Below are 15,513 nucleotides of genomic sequence, written 5' to 3'. Positions count from 1 at the left end.
GTCAGCACAAAATTTGCAAGCAAGGGGGTGGCTGGGGATCTGAGAGAGGACTCAGACCTAGAATGCCCAGCTCCCTCAGTATTTATTGAGTTGCTGTGTATAGCTATTGATCATGAAGCATATGTGGTTTAATAGTTAACTTCTGGGCAAAACAGGATATATGTTTAAACTTCTGTGCTCTGAAAAACAGCACTTACACTACTGAATGTAGGAACAATCATGCGTGCAAGGCATTCATGGTTCTTAGAACAATGCTGGGAGGATTCTGTCTTCAGTCTCACATCCCATGACCAGATACTTGGTCTTCCAAGCAATCTGGCCGAAAGTTCATGAACTTCTGATATTCATTACACCACGTGGTCTCCAACATGTCCCCCTTTTTGTTTTTGTAACAAAGTAAGCATAACAAGCTTTACCCAGAAGCTAACCCCACCAAAGTAAGCATACAATTATAATGATGACTTCAAGTAGACTAAATACATGCATTTGAAAATATTTAAAAGGGTTCAAAGTACAGAGCTGTGAACTCTGCCCAGCCTCCATTGCTGTGGATCCAGTCAACTAGGCGTGTCTCCAGTTAGGCCACCATCCACTCCTGTACTTGTCCCTCCAGTGGTTTCATCTCTTTGTTGACGCTCCCAGCACACAGAGCAGCCCCAAGGACATAACCCTTCTGCCTCAGCTTATAGCCTACAAAGTCAGCTACCAGAGCCCATGTGTCTGGGGCCGAGGCTGGGGTCGTCACCCAGTGTGGGTTGGTTATCTCTCCGTCCATTGTATGGTTTTGTATTTGTTCCTGGAACCCAAACACAATCTATGTTAGCATATTCTTGAATACAACCATATCCACACTCCCATGTTAACAGCTTGTCTGGTCCCCTCCACTGGCCTGATTCAGGGTGTCTCCACATAACCAAAGGCAACATTTTTAGTGATTGCAGTATTTTGAGAATGTCATTCAAAAGGCACATATCCATCATCCGAAAATGTGAAAAAATTTAAGGTTGGTAAAGCCATATGTAATTGAGAGTGTGGGGATTCCATGAGTCCCCCTTTATGTTTTAACAATTGTCTTTTAAGTACACCATTCATACGTTCCACAATGGCCTGACCTTGAGGATTATAAGGCGTCCCTCTAATGTGTTGAATTTCCCAAAGAGCGCAAAACTGATGGAAACTTTTTCCTGTGTAAGCAGGAGCATTGTCTGTTTTAATTGTATGTGATATCCCCAAAATAGCAAAGCATTCTCAACAATGTGACTTTGCATGACACTTGCTTCACCTGTGTGACAAGTAGCCCACATTGCATGAAAAAAGGTGTCTACAGTAACATGAATGAATCCCAACCGGCCAAAACCTTTTATATGTGTGACATCCATTTGTCAGGATTAGTTGGCATGCAATCCTCATGGATTTATTCTTGTAAGAGATTTTAATGTGTTAAATATAATAAGGGAGACTGAAAATAATGGTTGGACTCTAGCTATTTGAGATTTTGAAATAGCTTTTTCTACTATTTGTAATTTCTGTTCTGTAGAAGATGTCAGCTGTTGAGGAAAAGACAAATCTGGGTCACCTTTTAATACTCTGAATAAATTTTTTAAGCAGAAGTAGGAATTCCCAGCATAGGTCTAAATCCAATTTATGTCACCCAATAATTTTTGAAAATAATTTAAAGTATTTAGATTTTTTTTTGCCTAATTTGAACTTTTTGAGGTTTAATCCCTTTTTTATCCATAACATAACCTCGATATTGGAATGGAGGGATAGTTTGCATTTTCTCTGGGGCAATTTGTAAGCCAGCTTTAACTGGTTTTGTAGATGCATATAAATTTTGGTGAGATTTTCTTGATGTTCTGCTGCTGGTAATGTATCATCCATACAATGGGTAATATGTGCTTCAGGGAACAATAATCGGGTAGGTTGTATGGCAGTATCAACATAACTTTGACATATAATGGGACTGTTCAGCATCCCTGTGGGAGAAATGACTATTGATAGCACTTCACTGGCTCCTTAGATTAAGAGTAGGTACACTAAATGCAATTTTTTCTTATCTTCTTCACATAATGGTATAGTAAAAAGCAAACTTTTAAATCATAACAATAAGAGGCGAATGCATAAGGATGGCACTTGGAGTAACTAATCCTGGTTGCAAGGGCCCCATGGGCTGCATAACTTTGTTAATAGTTGCTAAATCTTGAAGCAGCCTGCATTTTCCTGACTTCTTTGGAACAGTAAAGATGGGAGTAATTCCATGGACTGGTGTAGGTTCAATATGACTGTATCCAATGTTGTTTTACCAGCTCGCGTAAATGTTGTAATTTCTCCCCAGTTATAGGCCTCTGTTCCACCTATACAGGTTCTTTATTAGCCATTTTATGGACAAGGCCCTGCAGGTAGAGGGGAGATTAACAGTGGTCATTGTGCTAAATCTGAATCATAATCAATTACTGTCTTCATTAGCATTCTCCTAAGCCAGTTGTTTATGAGTACATCAGCAGCTTGAGGATGAACAACCTGTTGGCTTACAGCTTTAGTCAAGCGATCTAAAAAATCACCAAAGCATCAGAAGGTCCTTAAAAGCATTTTAGAAAAGATTTATAAGGCTCTCCAGGTTCTGGTAAAGTTTGCCATGTGTGATGTGTACACAGGGAGAACTGTTCATGAGCCTGAGGGTTATAAGTTAATTGTGCCTGAAAGGTTAAGAAAGCACCAGTCTCCATTACCATTTCAAAGGTGATAGCCACATTGTTTTGAGTATCAAGTCTGGCAGTTTTTTGAGCAAAATCTCCAAAAGCTGTTTTCCATTACAAATAGAGACCTCCTGATAAAGCCACTTTGGCTCTCTGATGCCAATCCCAAGGAGGTAACCACACTTTATTTAAAGACTCCAAAATAGTTAATGTAAACAGAGCCTGAACCTCATTCTCTTTCATACTATCTCAAAAAGCTCAAAGAGTTTTTAAATCAAACATCTGATGAACTCTGAATTCTCCCCTGTCCGTCAGCTTGTTCTGTAAGCGGAAATAACATCAGATCATCTGGCTCTATAAAGTCAAACGTGTCTTTATATTTATTCCAAGCCTTTTGTACAGGAGACAACTCTTCTGTTTAGGTTCTTTCACTAAATATATATCGGGTTTCTTTTTAAAAGGTTAGTTTCTTTCCATTCCTGTGGAGGAGGAGGTAGTGGAGCATTAGGCAAAGGACACTCACATTGAGTCACAGTTTGCTTTTTACTTTCTTTTTCCCAAAATGGCTCAAGCACCATTTTTACCAGTGACCACATAGAAAATATCTGTACTAGAATATGAGTGCCCTGTCTGTGCTCCTTTCATAATATTTACCCGATAAGATCCCAAACTTCAACATCCAATATCCCCTCCGCCAGGAACCATGGACAATAATTTGAGAACATAGTCAATAAGCTCTTTGATTTGATCAGAACTTACAGAGGCTCCAGATTGCTTTAAAAGACACTTTAGACACTTTAAACATAATGATTAATATAGATGAATTCTGCCCCATTGTTACCCAGCCTTTAGTATCCACACCAGATTATCCTCACACCTATAATTGCAACTCAATCGGGAAGTATGCACGTCTTATTACTTATAATTGCCACAAATCTCTTCAGGTCCCTGTCTTCACACCCCACACTACAATAGCCCCATGTTGGGCACCACTTGCCATGGACCTAGAGAGAAAAGGGAGGGAGTGAGCATTGAAAAGAAAGACTCAGAGTCAGCACAAAATTTGCAAGCAAGGGGGTGGCTGGGGATCTGAGAGAGGACTCAGACCTAGAATGCCCAGCTCCCTCAGTATTTATTGAGTTGCTGTGTATAGCTATTGATCATGAAGCATATGTGGTTTAATAGTTAACTTCTGGGCAAAACAGGATATATGTTTAAACTTCTGTGCTCTGAAAAACAGAATACAGCACTACTGAATGTAGGAACAATCATGCGTGCAAGGCATTCATGGTTCTTAGAACAATGCTGGGAGGATTCTGTCTTCAGTCTCACATCCCATGACCAGATACTTGGTCTTCCAAGCAATCTGGCCGGAAGTTCATGAACTTCTGATATTCATTACACCACGTGGTCTCCAATGAGAGAGAGAGGGAAAGAAAGAAAGAAAGGAAAGAAAGAAAGAAAGAATGAACGAACTATATTAACATGGTAACAATTTGCCATGAAACTGTTGTGGGGTACAGGAGGAGCTGCTACAGGGGTTCTTATCTTCACTGGGCTTAGGAATAAGTCACGAGACACGGATAGTGCACACACAGGTGGATTTATTAGAAAAAGAAAAGGCTGTAGCTAGAGCAGTGCAGTGGAGCCCAGAAACTGGTGGCTCGCTGCTGAGGTGAAGGCTGGGGCTTTTTATGGACTCTTTAACTCTAGGTTAGGGTGAGGGTTAGGTGGGTTCTTTCCATTGGCCATGGATTTGCACACACAGGCTCTCTTTGATGAGCTGGTCTGTTTGCCCCTTATTGGGGGAAACAACCTCGAGAGCACCCTATCTATCAGCCCCGTGGCAGGTTTATGAGGCCATGTGTCTCCTCCTGAGGGTGCAGGGCTCCTAGTGCTCTCCATGGGGGATGGGATACTGACTCACTCATCTGTCCCTTCGGTTCCCAGACCCAACAAAACTGTTGTCACAAATAAAAGACAAGTGGATAAAGGTCACTGGATGCATTAATGACCTAGAATAACAGTAGATCAGAATACAAAGCCACCTCCAATTACTAGGACATTTGAAGAGGAAGTGTTATTTGGAGACGACTTTATATTAATGAGAACATTCCCCTCAAGGTAAAAAAGAACAAGAAAAGCAACTGAGTTAAGTAGCAGTTCTAAAACAGCCCTGTGTACAATCTTTTCCAGATTACTACTTCTTGTCCATTGGTCTGGTAATGTTGGGGAAATTTGGGATCACCTCTGCTTTCTCCATGCTGTACGTCTTCACAGCAGAACTCTACCCAACCCTGGTCAGGAATATGGCTGTGGGGATCACCTCCACGGCCTCCAGAGTGGGCAGCATCACTGCTCCTTACTTCGTTTACCTGGGTAAGGTGCCACTGCTCAGTTTTTACTTTCTTTAAATTAGTTTTAAATATAAAAGTAGTAGATTGTCATTGTGAAAATTTAAACAGAGCCAAGTAGAGCGGTGCATGCCTTGTAATCCCAGCCCTTGGCCGACTGAGGTAGAAGGACTGGGAGTTTGAGGTCAGCCTGGACTACCTAGCAAGACCTGTCTCAAAAACAAAATTCAAACAACATGGAAAAAATATGCAAAACAAAATATATATATTATATATGTGTGTATATTTATTTAAACACAGAAGCAAAATTGTTGTATATGCATTGTAACTTTGTTGTACTTAACATTGTATCAGAACACCCTTTCAAATGAAGAGATTACTCTTTTACTTTCCTTTTAATAAGTACACCTACTGAGGTAGGTAAAGTGGTAAAGAACCTGCCTAGCAAGTGCGAGGTCCTGAGTTCAAACCTCATTACCACCAAAAAGAAAAAAGTGTCTCCTTTTAAAAAGCACATAGACTTCTAATGTATGTACATACATAATTTATTTAACCAGGTTCCAATGGATGGACATGTAGGCCATTTCCAGGCTTTTGTTATTGCAGCTTGAGCAGCCCTAATCTGAAAATCCAAAGTCCAGGGCTGGGGATTTAGCTCAGTGGAAGAGCGCTTGCCTGGCAAGTGCAAGGTCCTGAGTTCGGTCCCCAGCACCAAAAAAAAAAAAAAAAAAAAAAAAAAAAAAAAAATCCAAAGTCCAAAGTACTCAAAAATCTGAAACTTTTTGAGTTGCAGTGCTCTGATTTTGGAGCATTTTAGGTTTCAGATTAGGAATATTTAAGTGATAAATTATATGCAGATATTCCACAATTCAAAAACTTTGAAATCTGAAACATTTCTGGTCCCAAGCACCTTTGATAAAGGATGCTCAACCTGTACAAATAGTATTGCAACAAACAGGCACCTATACCTCTACACTCTTTGTGCATTTCTTTATATATATTTGAATTCACAGAGTCCTAAAAGTAAAATTGCCAGAGCAAAGAATGCCTTTTTAAAATTTCATAGAAATCGCCAAATTGAGTTTTAAATATTGTTCCAATTTATGATCCAACAATCAACAAGAGTGGTTGTTCTCTGTATCCTCACCACCAAAGGGGACTCTCCAGTTTAAAAATCATTGGTAGTCTGAGCTGGGTGCTGGTGGCTCACACCTGTAAATCCTAGATACTTGGGAGTCAGAGGTTGGAAGGATTGTTGTTTGAGGCTAACTTGGGCAAATAATTCATAAAACCCTACCTCCCTCAAAAAAATTAAGCAGAGCAAAATGGACTGGAGGTGTGGCTCAAGTAGTAGAGCACCTGCTCTGCAGACATGATGCTCTGTGTTCAAACCCCAGTCCCATTTCAAAAAAAAAAGTCATTAGTAATCTGCTATATGAAAAAATTGATATCATTACTGCTTTTGTGTGTGTGTGTGGTACTGGAGTTTGAAGTCAGGGTCTCACACTTTGGAGGTAGATGCTCTACTAGCCTCCCCCCACGTTTTTTTTTTTTTTTTTTGAGATAAAGTCTCACTTTTGTTGCCTGGCTTGGCCTTGAACCTCGATCATCCTGATCTCTGCCTCCTGAGTAGCTAGGATTACAGGTGTAAGCTGCTGATACCCAGCTTTTGTTTTTATTTATTGAATTATAATGTTAAATTTTGTTCATATATTTATTGGCAATTCCATTAATTTTTAAGTGAGCAGACTGCTCATGTCTCTTAACATGGTTTGTTCATCTTTTTCTTTTTGATTTGTGTGAGTCTTTGTGATGTAAGGATATTAGCCCTTTTATATGTGTTATAAATCTTTCCTAGTTTATCATTGGCATTTTGACTTTATGATTTTTTTGCAACGCAGAAATGCCTATCTATGAATGTTAAATTCAGAATAGCTCCAAAACATGGGAAACTGGTGTTCAAATAAAAAGGAAGACTCACTGTCTCGCCTTACTAATTATTTTGCAGTTCTGTTTCCTTGCACACTTGATAGGAAATACTTGGTTCTGAGATGCCCTTGAAATGCCTGAAAGACAACAAGGGTTACTATGTTAATGTTTTGTAATGCCCTTGTAATAAATGGAGACATAAAAGGGCTGCTTTGTTGTCCTGATATGACAAAAGTTAAGTAATTTTTTCCACTTTAAATCAGATCTCAATGTTTTTACTTCATTGCTTTTTCTCAAACTACCTAGTATAAATGTCAAGCCTCACCATACATATTTTAGAAATGTTCTTTTAAAAAGAACATTTTGAGGAAGTTTGCAAAATAGCAGAAAGCTCACTTCTGGAGTATGTAGATAACTTTCAGGTTTCTGAGGCTTGTGTATATATAGGTGCACACACAAGTATGTTTTCACGTTTTGCATGTGAAAAGAAGGCCCTAATATCTCCCAGTTTCTATTTCTATCTTATTTAGATAACTGGCCTTATGAATACATTTAATAGATGAAATACTTTGACCTAAATTGGTATATATCTTATGTAAAATTTATAAATATCCTGCATTCATGTAAGAATAATTGTATGGGATTTAAATTTGGATTTTTCGTATTGGTTATAGATTATGAAAATTAAATTGATGATTTAACATAGATATAAAAATGAGTTCTGAGCCCTTAATAAGGTTTTGTAAAACCAATCTTACATCCTATTAAAAAGATGATCCTTAAAAAATGCTCAAGAATTTTTTAGCTTTTATAGAATCAAATGTATCAATCTGGAATAACACCAGAGGGACTTTAATGGGATAGTCAGTGGATGGAGGATCTGGAATTCCTATCTTAGTCTTCATTAAGGACTCCATTGGTGAGAAACGTAGACTCACCTCCTTATTCTTCCTAATCATCCCTTGATTACTTCCTGGTTCAAACCTACAAACACCCCCACATATACCCCAATGACACAGAAATTCTTAGAAAAGGTACATTCTAAATCCTTACAGAGAAAGAGAAATATGTTCCTGCACTGCACTGAGCCACACGTGAGACAGCATTATTATATCTGCTGTGTTTCTCCTTTGTTCTTCTCTGTACTTTCAAACGACGCTCAGGTGGTCCAGTGGTGGGCACTGCCACATAAGAAGCAGAGCCCAAAAAAGAGCGTTCTTCTCTATGGTGGCAACACAGAGGCCCCAGAGAAACCTCAAGATCATTGTTTTTCTTTCTTTCTTCCTTTCTTCCTTCCTTCCTTCCTTCCTTCCCTCCCTCCCTCCCTCCCTCCCTCCCTCCCTTCTTCCTTCCTTCCTTCCTTCCTTCCTTCCTTCCTTCCTTTCTTTCTTTCTTTCTTTCTTTTTTTTTTGCAGTACTGGGGCTTGAACTCAGGGCCTTCACCTTGAGCCACTCCACCAGCCCTATTTTTGTGAAGGGTTTTTTGAGATAGGGTCTTGTGAACTTTTTGCCTGGGCTGGTTTTGAACCACAATCCTCTTGTTCTCTGCCTCCTGAGTAACTAGGATTACAGGTGTGAGCCACCAGCACCCAGCAATGTTTTTCTCAATTGTCAAAAAAAGTACTGCACTTCACTGTATAGCTTCTCTGTATTCTCCGTATGAGGAAGGGAATCAAGATGAGGATCTTTATTCTCCTGTCTTAGTAACCCCATCTAAAGTGAGTCTTCCAATTATGTATAAAATGAAGATATGTAAATGCTGCAAAATGAAACAAAATCCAGGCATAATGCTTTCACAAAATGTACCTAGTATTTGTAGTATTTGTCATTTAATCTTTTGTGACTGCCTTTTTTTTTTTTTTCGGTGGCACTAGGGTTTGAACTCAGGGGCTCACACTTGCAAAGCAGGTGCTCTTAACACTTGAGCCACTCTGCTAGCCCCATTTATTCTTTTAAATTGGATTGAACATAGCACTAGATTTGTTGTTGTTTTGTTTTGATTTTGAGACAGGGTCTTGCTAAGGATCCCAGGCTAGCCTGGAACTCTTGATCTCCTGCCTCAGCTTCTTGAGTGCTGAGGTTACAGGTGTGAGTCACCACACATGACCAGGTTTTGTTTTTGTTTTTTAAAGAGTCTCAAAGCTCTGTGGCCCTAGCCTTCCTCTGCAGCCCACTGGTTTGGGCAAAAGTGAGGTCACATCAGATTTTAAATGGCCAGAACCTGACCCTGAAACATCCTAGTCAACCTCTTTCCCCTTGATGTCCCTCTCCCATCTCTAGTTATCTCCACCTTAAGAGGAAACCTATGGTAAGAAAAGAATTCTATGGAAGGAACACCTGTCACACATGATTGAGCTAAGAAGATGCCAGTTAGCAGGAAAGGATGAAAACCTTACACTAATGCACAATCAACTAGGGTAAATTATTACAGAAATGCAGTTGATCACTGCTTCCAAGGAGAAACTGGGGTATTTTGCTGACTTTTTTCTTCGAAAATGTTTGGGTTGAAAACTGCTGTCATGCAATTGACTACCTTTACAAAATATTTCTCCAGCGCATCCAGGCAATCGCTGCTTGTAACTGACATCCTGCTGTCTGATGCTTCACAGGTGCTTATTACAGACTTCTGCCCTACATTGTCATGGGCAGTCTGACTGTCCTGATTGGAATTGTCACCCTTTTTTTCCCTGAAAGTTTTGGAGTTACTCTACCAGAGACTTTGGAAGAGATGCAGAAAGTGAAAGGGTAAGTGGAACTTAACAAAATGACAGGAAGAATAAACATATAAGACTATAGCTCGGAAGAGTCTGAAAAAGAAGAGTATTAAGTGATGACAAGCTCTGTCTGATGATGAAATGTAATGTTAAGCAATGGTAATTAAAACAGCATGATCATGGTATAGGAACAGAAATCGAGGGAATCGGATAGTGTTCCGGATAATGGAGAATTCAGTATGTGATAAAAAGTACCAGTTCAGGAAGTAGAGGTAGGAGGATTGCAGTTCAAAGCCAGCCTAGGCAAAGTTAGTACAAGAGCCTAGCTGAAAAACAAACTAAAAGAAAAAAGGACTGGGGGTATGACTCAAGTGATAGAGCTCAACTGTGAGGCCGTGAGTTCAATCCCCACAACCACACACACACACACACACACACAGTGTCAATTCAAAATCAGTGAAGGAGAGGGGCAGGCATGTGCTGTAGACCCCTACTTAGAAGGCAAGGGGGAAGGGTCACCTCAGTCCAGGAATTTGAGCTAAGCCTGGGCAATATAGTGAGACCCCTATCTCAAAAAATATATACATACAGATAAATAAATATTAAAAATAACTGGGGGGAGGGAGAAGTCAGATTGTTCAGTAAAAGATGTTAGAACATTCAGCTAGACATTTTGAATAAATAAAAAAGTTGCATCCTGGACTAGGAAAATGGCTCAAGTGGTAGAGTACCTGCCTAGCAACCATTTGGCCCTAAGTTCAAACCTCAGTACCACAAACCAAATAAAAAACAACAACAAAAAAAGATGAATCCTACCAAATACATAAAGGCAAATTCTACAAAGGTAAAAACAGTTAGGTCTAAAATGTAAAAATCATAAATCTACTAGAAGAAAGCATTAAAAAAAATTTTTTTTGGTGGCACTGGTGTTTGAACTCAGGGCCTCACACTTGCTAGGTAGGCACTCTTACCACTTGAGCTACTCCACCAACCCTTTTTTGTGTTATTTTTTTCATGATAGGGTCTCAAGAACTATTTGCCTGGGGCTGGCTTTGAACCTCCAGCCTCCTGATCTTTGCCTTCTAAGTAGCTAGAATTAAGGTGTGAGCCACCAGCACCTGACACATATTTTAAAATTTTTTGCAGTACTGAGTATTGAACACAGGGAATCACATATGTGAGGCAAGTGTTTTACCACTGAGCCTTGCACTAGAACTGGAACACACAAACACACACACACACACACACACACACACACACATATTTATAATTTTTAGAGAAGGTTTTTCCAAGCGTAATATAAAAATCAAAGAACTGTAAAAGAAAAGATTGATATATCTGATCATATTATTTTTTTGGAGGGGGGGATTACTGGGGTTTGAACTCAGGGTCTCAGGCCTGTTAGATAGTACTCTACCACTTCAGCCATACTGCCAGTCCACTTTGCTCTGGTTATTTTGAAGATGGGATCTCACGAACTATTTGCCTAGCCTGGCCTTGAACCACAATCCTCCCAATATCTGCTTCACACATATTTAGGATTACAGGACAGAGCTACCAGCAGCTGGCTGATCATATAATTGGTTTTGTTTGTTTGTTTGTTTGTTTTAGTACCAGGGCTTGAACTCAAGGCCTACACCTTGAGTCACTCCATCAATCCTTTTTGTGTTAGGTATTTTCAAGATAGGGTCTCACAAACTATTTGCCTGGCTTTGAACTGAAATTCTCCTGATCTCAGCCTCCTAAGTAGCTAGGATTACAGGAGTGAGCCACCCTCACCCAGCTGATAATATAATTTTTAAAAGGCAAAAAAGCAGCTATAAAGGTGGAAAACAATAAGAAAAGAAAATCAGCTAGACATGGTACACACATCTTTAATCCCAGCACTCAGAGGTGGAGGCAGGAGGCTCGTGAGTCGTGAGTTTCATGAGGTTCTTCAATTAGAGTTTTAAATAATTACTTGTTCATTGATTGGAGAAATGCTTTTCAGTGTCATTTTGACATTTCCAGGAGGGGAGTCTTGAATATTTAATTTTCTTTAGCAGTTATTTTATTCTCAGGTTCAGATGTGGGAAAAAATCAAGAGTCTCAATGGAGAGAGAAGAAAATCCCAAAGTTCTAATAACTGCATTCTGATGAACTTTCTACCATATTTGACAAGCTGAAATATACAGAAGACCCTAAGAAGAAACTAAAGCCTTCCTTGCCGAATGGACTCACAATAGCAATTAACATCCAAATGGACCTTGATGTGGAGAAATGCTACTCATCTGGCATGCTCTGGACCACGCTTCCAGACCGTCCACTTGTCTTCAAGAACAAGCATTTCTAGAGACTCTTCCTTACTAATTAATTTGGAAAAATAGGTTTGTAAGATTTTTTTGTGTTCGTCAAGGACTGGTAAAATCCATATGAAGATTAACACAAATCTAATACAACTATTAGATGACAACACATGTGTATATGTGTGTACATGTGGAAAAGTGTAGATGGACCAGCACATTCAAAATTATAGTTACTTGTAAAGTGAACTCAGATCGTGTCGTAACCAGAGGATTATATGGTCTGCAGGTTCTGAATCCTTGGATTCAACCAGCCTAAACTGATCGCTGCTGTTGTGTATATATAGCTAAAGATAGGATGGTTACATCTGTACTGAACATGGAGTTTCTTCCTTGTAATTATTCCCAAAACAATAGCATTTAACAGCTTTTTACATTGTATTAGGTAATACAATACATTGTATTGTAAGTAATCTAGAGATGATATAAAGTAGGGTATATACAAATACCACACCATTTTGTACAAAGGACTTGAGTTTCCTCTGATTTTAGTATCCAAGGGGGTCCTGGAACCAACCACTCAAGGATACTAAGGGATGACTGTATACAGTATTTATATCTAGAAGAAGTTATGCACTCCTTTCAGGGGAACTGATGGCTGTTAGGGAAAAAAAAAATTTTTTCCTTCATTCTATTCTCATGCTCAACACAGCATTTCAGTGACTGGCTTTGGGGTGGGAGAGGTCCCTTGCATATCCAGCAACTCTACAGCAGACACCAGCTGGTGTCCTATAACTGAATTCAATAATTAATTCAACTCAATGTTAGAATAGGTTTGAGGGTTCAGTTCACAAGCCTGCCCTCACACAGGACACTATACTTTTGACAGACTAGCTACAAGCCAGAGTTTTCTAGGATTCTTTCTTGAGTTCAATAAATTTGCTAGAAATTCAGGGAAACACATTTGCCAGTCTATGAGACAGGATATAGATGAACAGCCGCTGAAGAGACACAAAGGACCTTCCCAGCATGTGGTCCCACTCACCTGGAAGCTCATCAAATCTTGTCCAAGAGTTGTTCGCCTGTAATCCTGACTATTCAGGGGCAGAAATCAGGAGGATCGCGGTTTGAAGCCAGCCCAGGCAAATAGTTCGGGAGACTGTATCGCAAAAAACAAACAAGCAAAAAAAATCACTAAAAAAGAATTGGCAGATTGGTTCAAGGCATAGGCTCTGAGTTCAAACCCAAGTACCGCAAAATAAATAAATAAATAATAAATTTTTAAAAATAAATAAATAAAATAAGGGTGTCAGGAGTTTCAGAGTTTGGTCTCTTGCCTCCGTGCTAGATGTTAGTGGGTAAGCCAAAACCTAAAGAGCCAATCCACTAATCCTCTGTCACTAGGTCTTTCTGGAGATTGGCCCAGTCATTCTAAGGCTGACCAGGAGCCTCTCCCTAAGTAACCTCATTAGTACAAATCTACAAGTTATCAAAGGGGTTTATTATGACTAATAAAAGACACTTCTGTCTCTCAAGACAGGAGTTTTAGAAGCTCTAAAACAGGAACCAGAAATACAAATCATATTATACCACAATGGCAGATGTTACTAGTATTTTGCAAGTGAAATGTAGCAAGAGGTTAAGTAGGCAGGCTGGCCCACCTGGCTTCAAGAAGGGAGCCCACCAAAGCTGCTGGAACAAGCCTGGTTTGTTTGCTTTGGGTGGAACTGGGATTTGATCTCAGGGCTTCGTGCTTGCAAAGCCGGTACTCTACTGTTTGAGCCACAGTTCCACTCTATTTTGCACTGGTTATTTTGGAGATAGAGTCTCACTATTTGCCTGGGCTGGCCTCAAACCTTGATCTTCCCAATCTCAGCCTCTCAAGTAGTTAGGATTACAGGCATGAGCCACCAGCACCCAGCCCGTTTGTTTTTGAGCATATGATGAAGTTCCCTAAAACTGCTTAAGATACATAATGATGGTCAACAGAAAATCAAAAAAACTGCACAAACCAGTTATCAGGGTAGAGATGGCTTGCTTGCCCCACAGCCAAGAGGACTGAGCACCAGGGAAGAAGGCAGTGGAAGTTTAAACTTTTTTTTTTATGGATACTTGCCTTCCAAAGCACCATATTCAGTGCATCCTCTCAAGCCAGGTGTATGCGAAGTCAGCAATAGCAGAACCTCAGCACCACGAGTGAGCAGCATAAAAGAGGAAAACCACTAATGGGATATCAGATTACCATAAGCTCAGAGGTATATGTCAGCTCTGCGTCTCGTTGTGCGCCAGGCACGCTGAGATGATAATAGCAGTCCTGAGACTCAAGGCCACATGTCTCAAGAAGATCACTTATAGCTGGATACCAGTGGCTCACAACTGTAATCCTAGCTACTCAGGAGGCAGAAATCAGGAGGATGACAGTTGGAAGCCAGCCCTAGACAAATAGTTCAGGAAACCCTATCTTGGTGTTTACCCAACCCAAAGCAGATCTCGCAGAGTGGCTTAAGTGGTAGAGCACCTGCCTAGCAAGCCCTAGGGAGGCCCTGAGTTCAAATACCAGTAACACACACACACAAAAAAAAAAAAAGAAGAAGAAGAAAAGAAAAAGAAATGACTTATAGAGAACAGCACTGTGACAAGCTACTGGCCCTTAAGCACATCCAGAGCTACAGCACACAGACAGGAGTGCCCTTAGTTTTTAACATGCTCTTGTTGGCATCACCTAAAAGCAATGATCCTCAAATGCAAATTTTCATTATGTAAATAGTCCCCCAAAGGCTCATGGGTTGAAGGATTGGTTCCTAGCTGATGGTGCTATTGAGAGGTGGTGGAACCTTTAAGAGGTGGGGCCTCGTTAGGATAAGTAGGTCATTGGCTTGCTCTTGAAGGGAATAATAGGACCTCAGCACCTCTTCCTCTCACTGTTTCGCTGCCATGAAGTGAGGAGCTTTGCTCTTCCACCTGCTCCCCGCCATGATGTTCAGCCTTGCCTTGGGCCCAAAGTGATAGGGTCCAAGGGACCATGGACCAGTACTAAAAAAAAAAAAAAAAGAAAAGAAGACACAAAACAAAAACAAATCAGTACAAATTGAAAAGCTACATACAAAAATATATTGGGCAAAATTGCCATCATATATATGCATCAATTTTTTTTTCTTTTTTTGTTTTGTTTCATTTTTGCCTCAATTTTTTTTTTGGTACCAGGGCTTGAACTCAGGCCTACACCTTGAACCACTCCACCAGCCCTTTTTGTGTAGGTATTTTTGAGGTAGGGTCTCACGAACTATTTGCCCAGGCTGGATTCAAACCGCCATCCTCCTGACCTATGCCTCCTGACTAGGTAGGATTACAGTGTGAGCCACTGGCACCCGGCGCATTTTGCATCAATTTTTAAAATGTCCACTGATATGCCAGTTAAATAATCAGAGGGCTAAGTACATAGCCTATGGAGAAACGTTCCTGAGTCTGTCATCACAGCTGTGTAATCTTAAGCAAGTTACTTTCCTTCCTAAACTTCAGCATCTTCATCTGTAAAGGG

At 40.1% G+C, this 15,513-nt stretch overlaps 1 protein-coding gene across 7 annotated transcripts in view; it reads left to right on the top strand.

Moving 5' to 3' along the window:
* Slc22a4 (solute carrier family 22 member 4) overlaps positions 1 to 14,591 on the top strand; it is a 67,343-nt gene extending 52,752 nt beyond the window's left edge. For 6 of the 7 annotated variants that reach the window (XM_074057221.1, XM_074057224.1, XM_020161343.2 and 3 more), the window contains 3 exons: positions 4,893 to 5,075; positions 9,589 to 9,724; positions 11,754 to 14,591. In XM_074057221.1, the coding sequence (XP_073913322.1) occupies positions 4,893 to 5,075; positions 9,589 to 9,724; positions 11,754 to 11,829 (395 nt within the window). In that variant the 3' untranslated portion in view covers positions 11,830 to 14,591. The remainder of the gene's footprint in view (positions 1 to 4,892; positions 5,076 to 9,588; positions 9,725 to 11,753) is intronic. The other variant, XM_074057222.1, reaches the window with a different exon arrangement.
* Positions 14,592 to 15,513: the final 922 nt, after the last annotated feature.

This window comes from Castor canadensis, chromosome 16 (assembly GCF_047511655.1).
Source record: "Castor canadensis chromosome 16, mCasCan1.hap1v2, whole genome shotgun sequence".
NCBI classification, from domain to species: Eukaryota; Metazoa; Chordata; class Mammalia; order Rodentia; family Castoridae; genus Castor; species Castor canadensis.
This window is presented reverse-complemented; position numbering and strand designations above follow the sequence as displayed.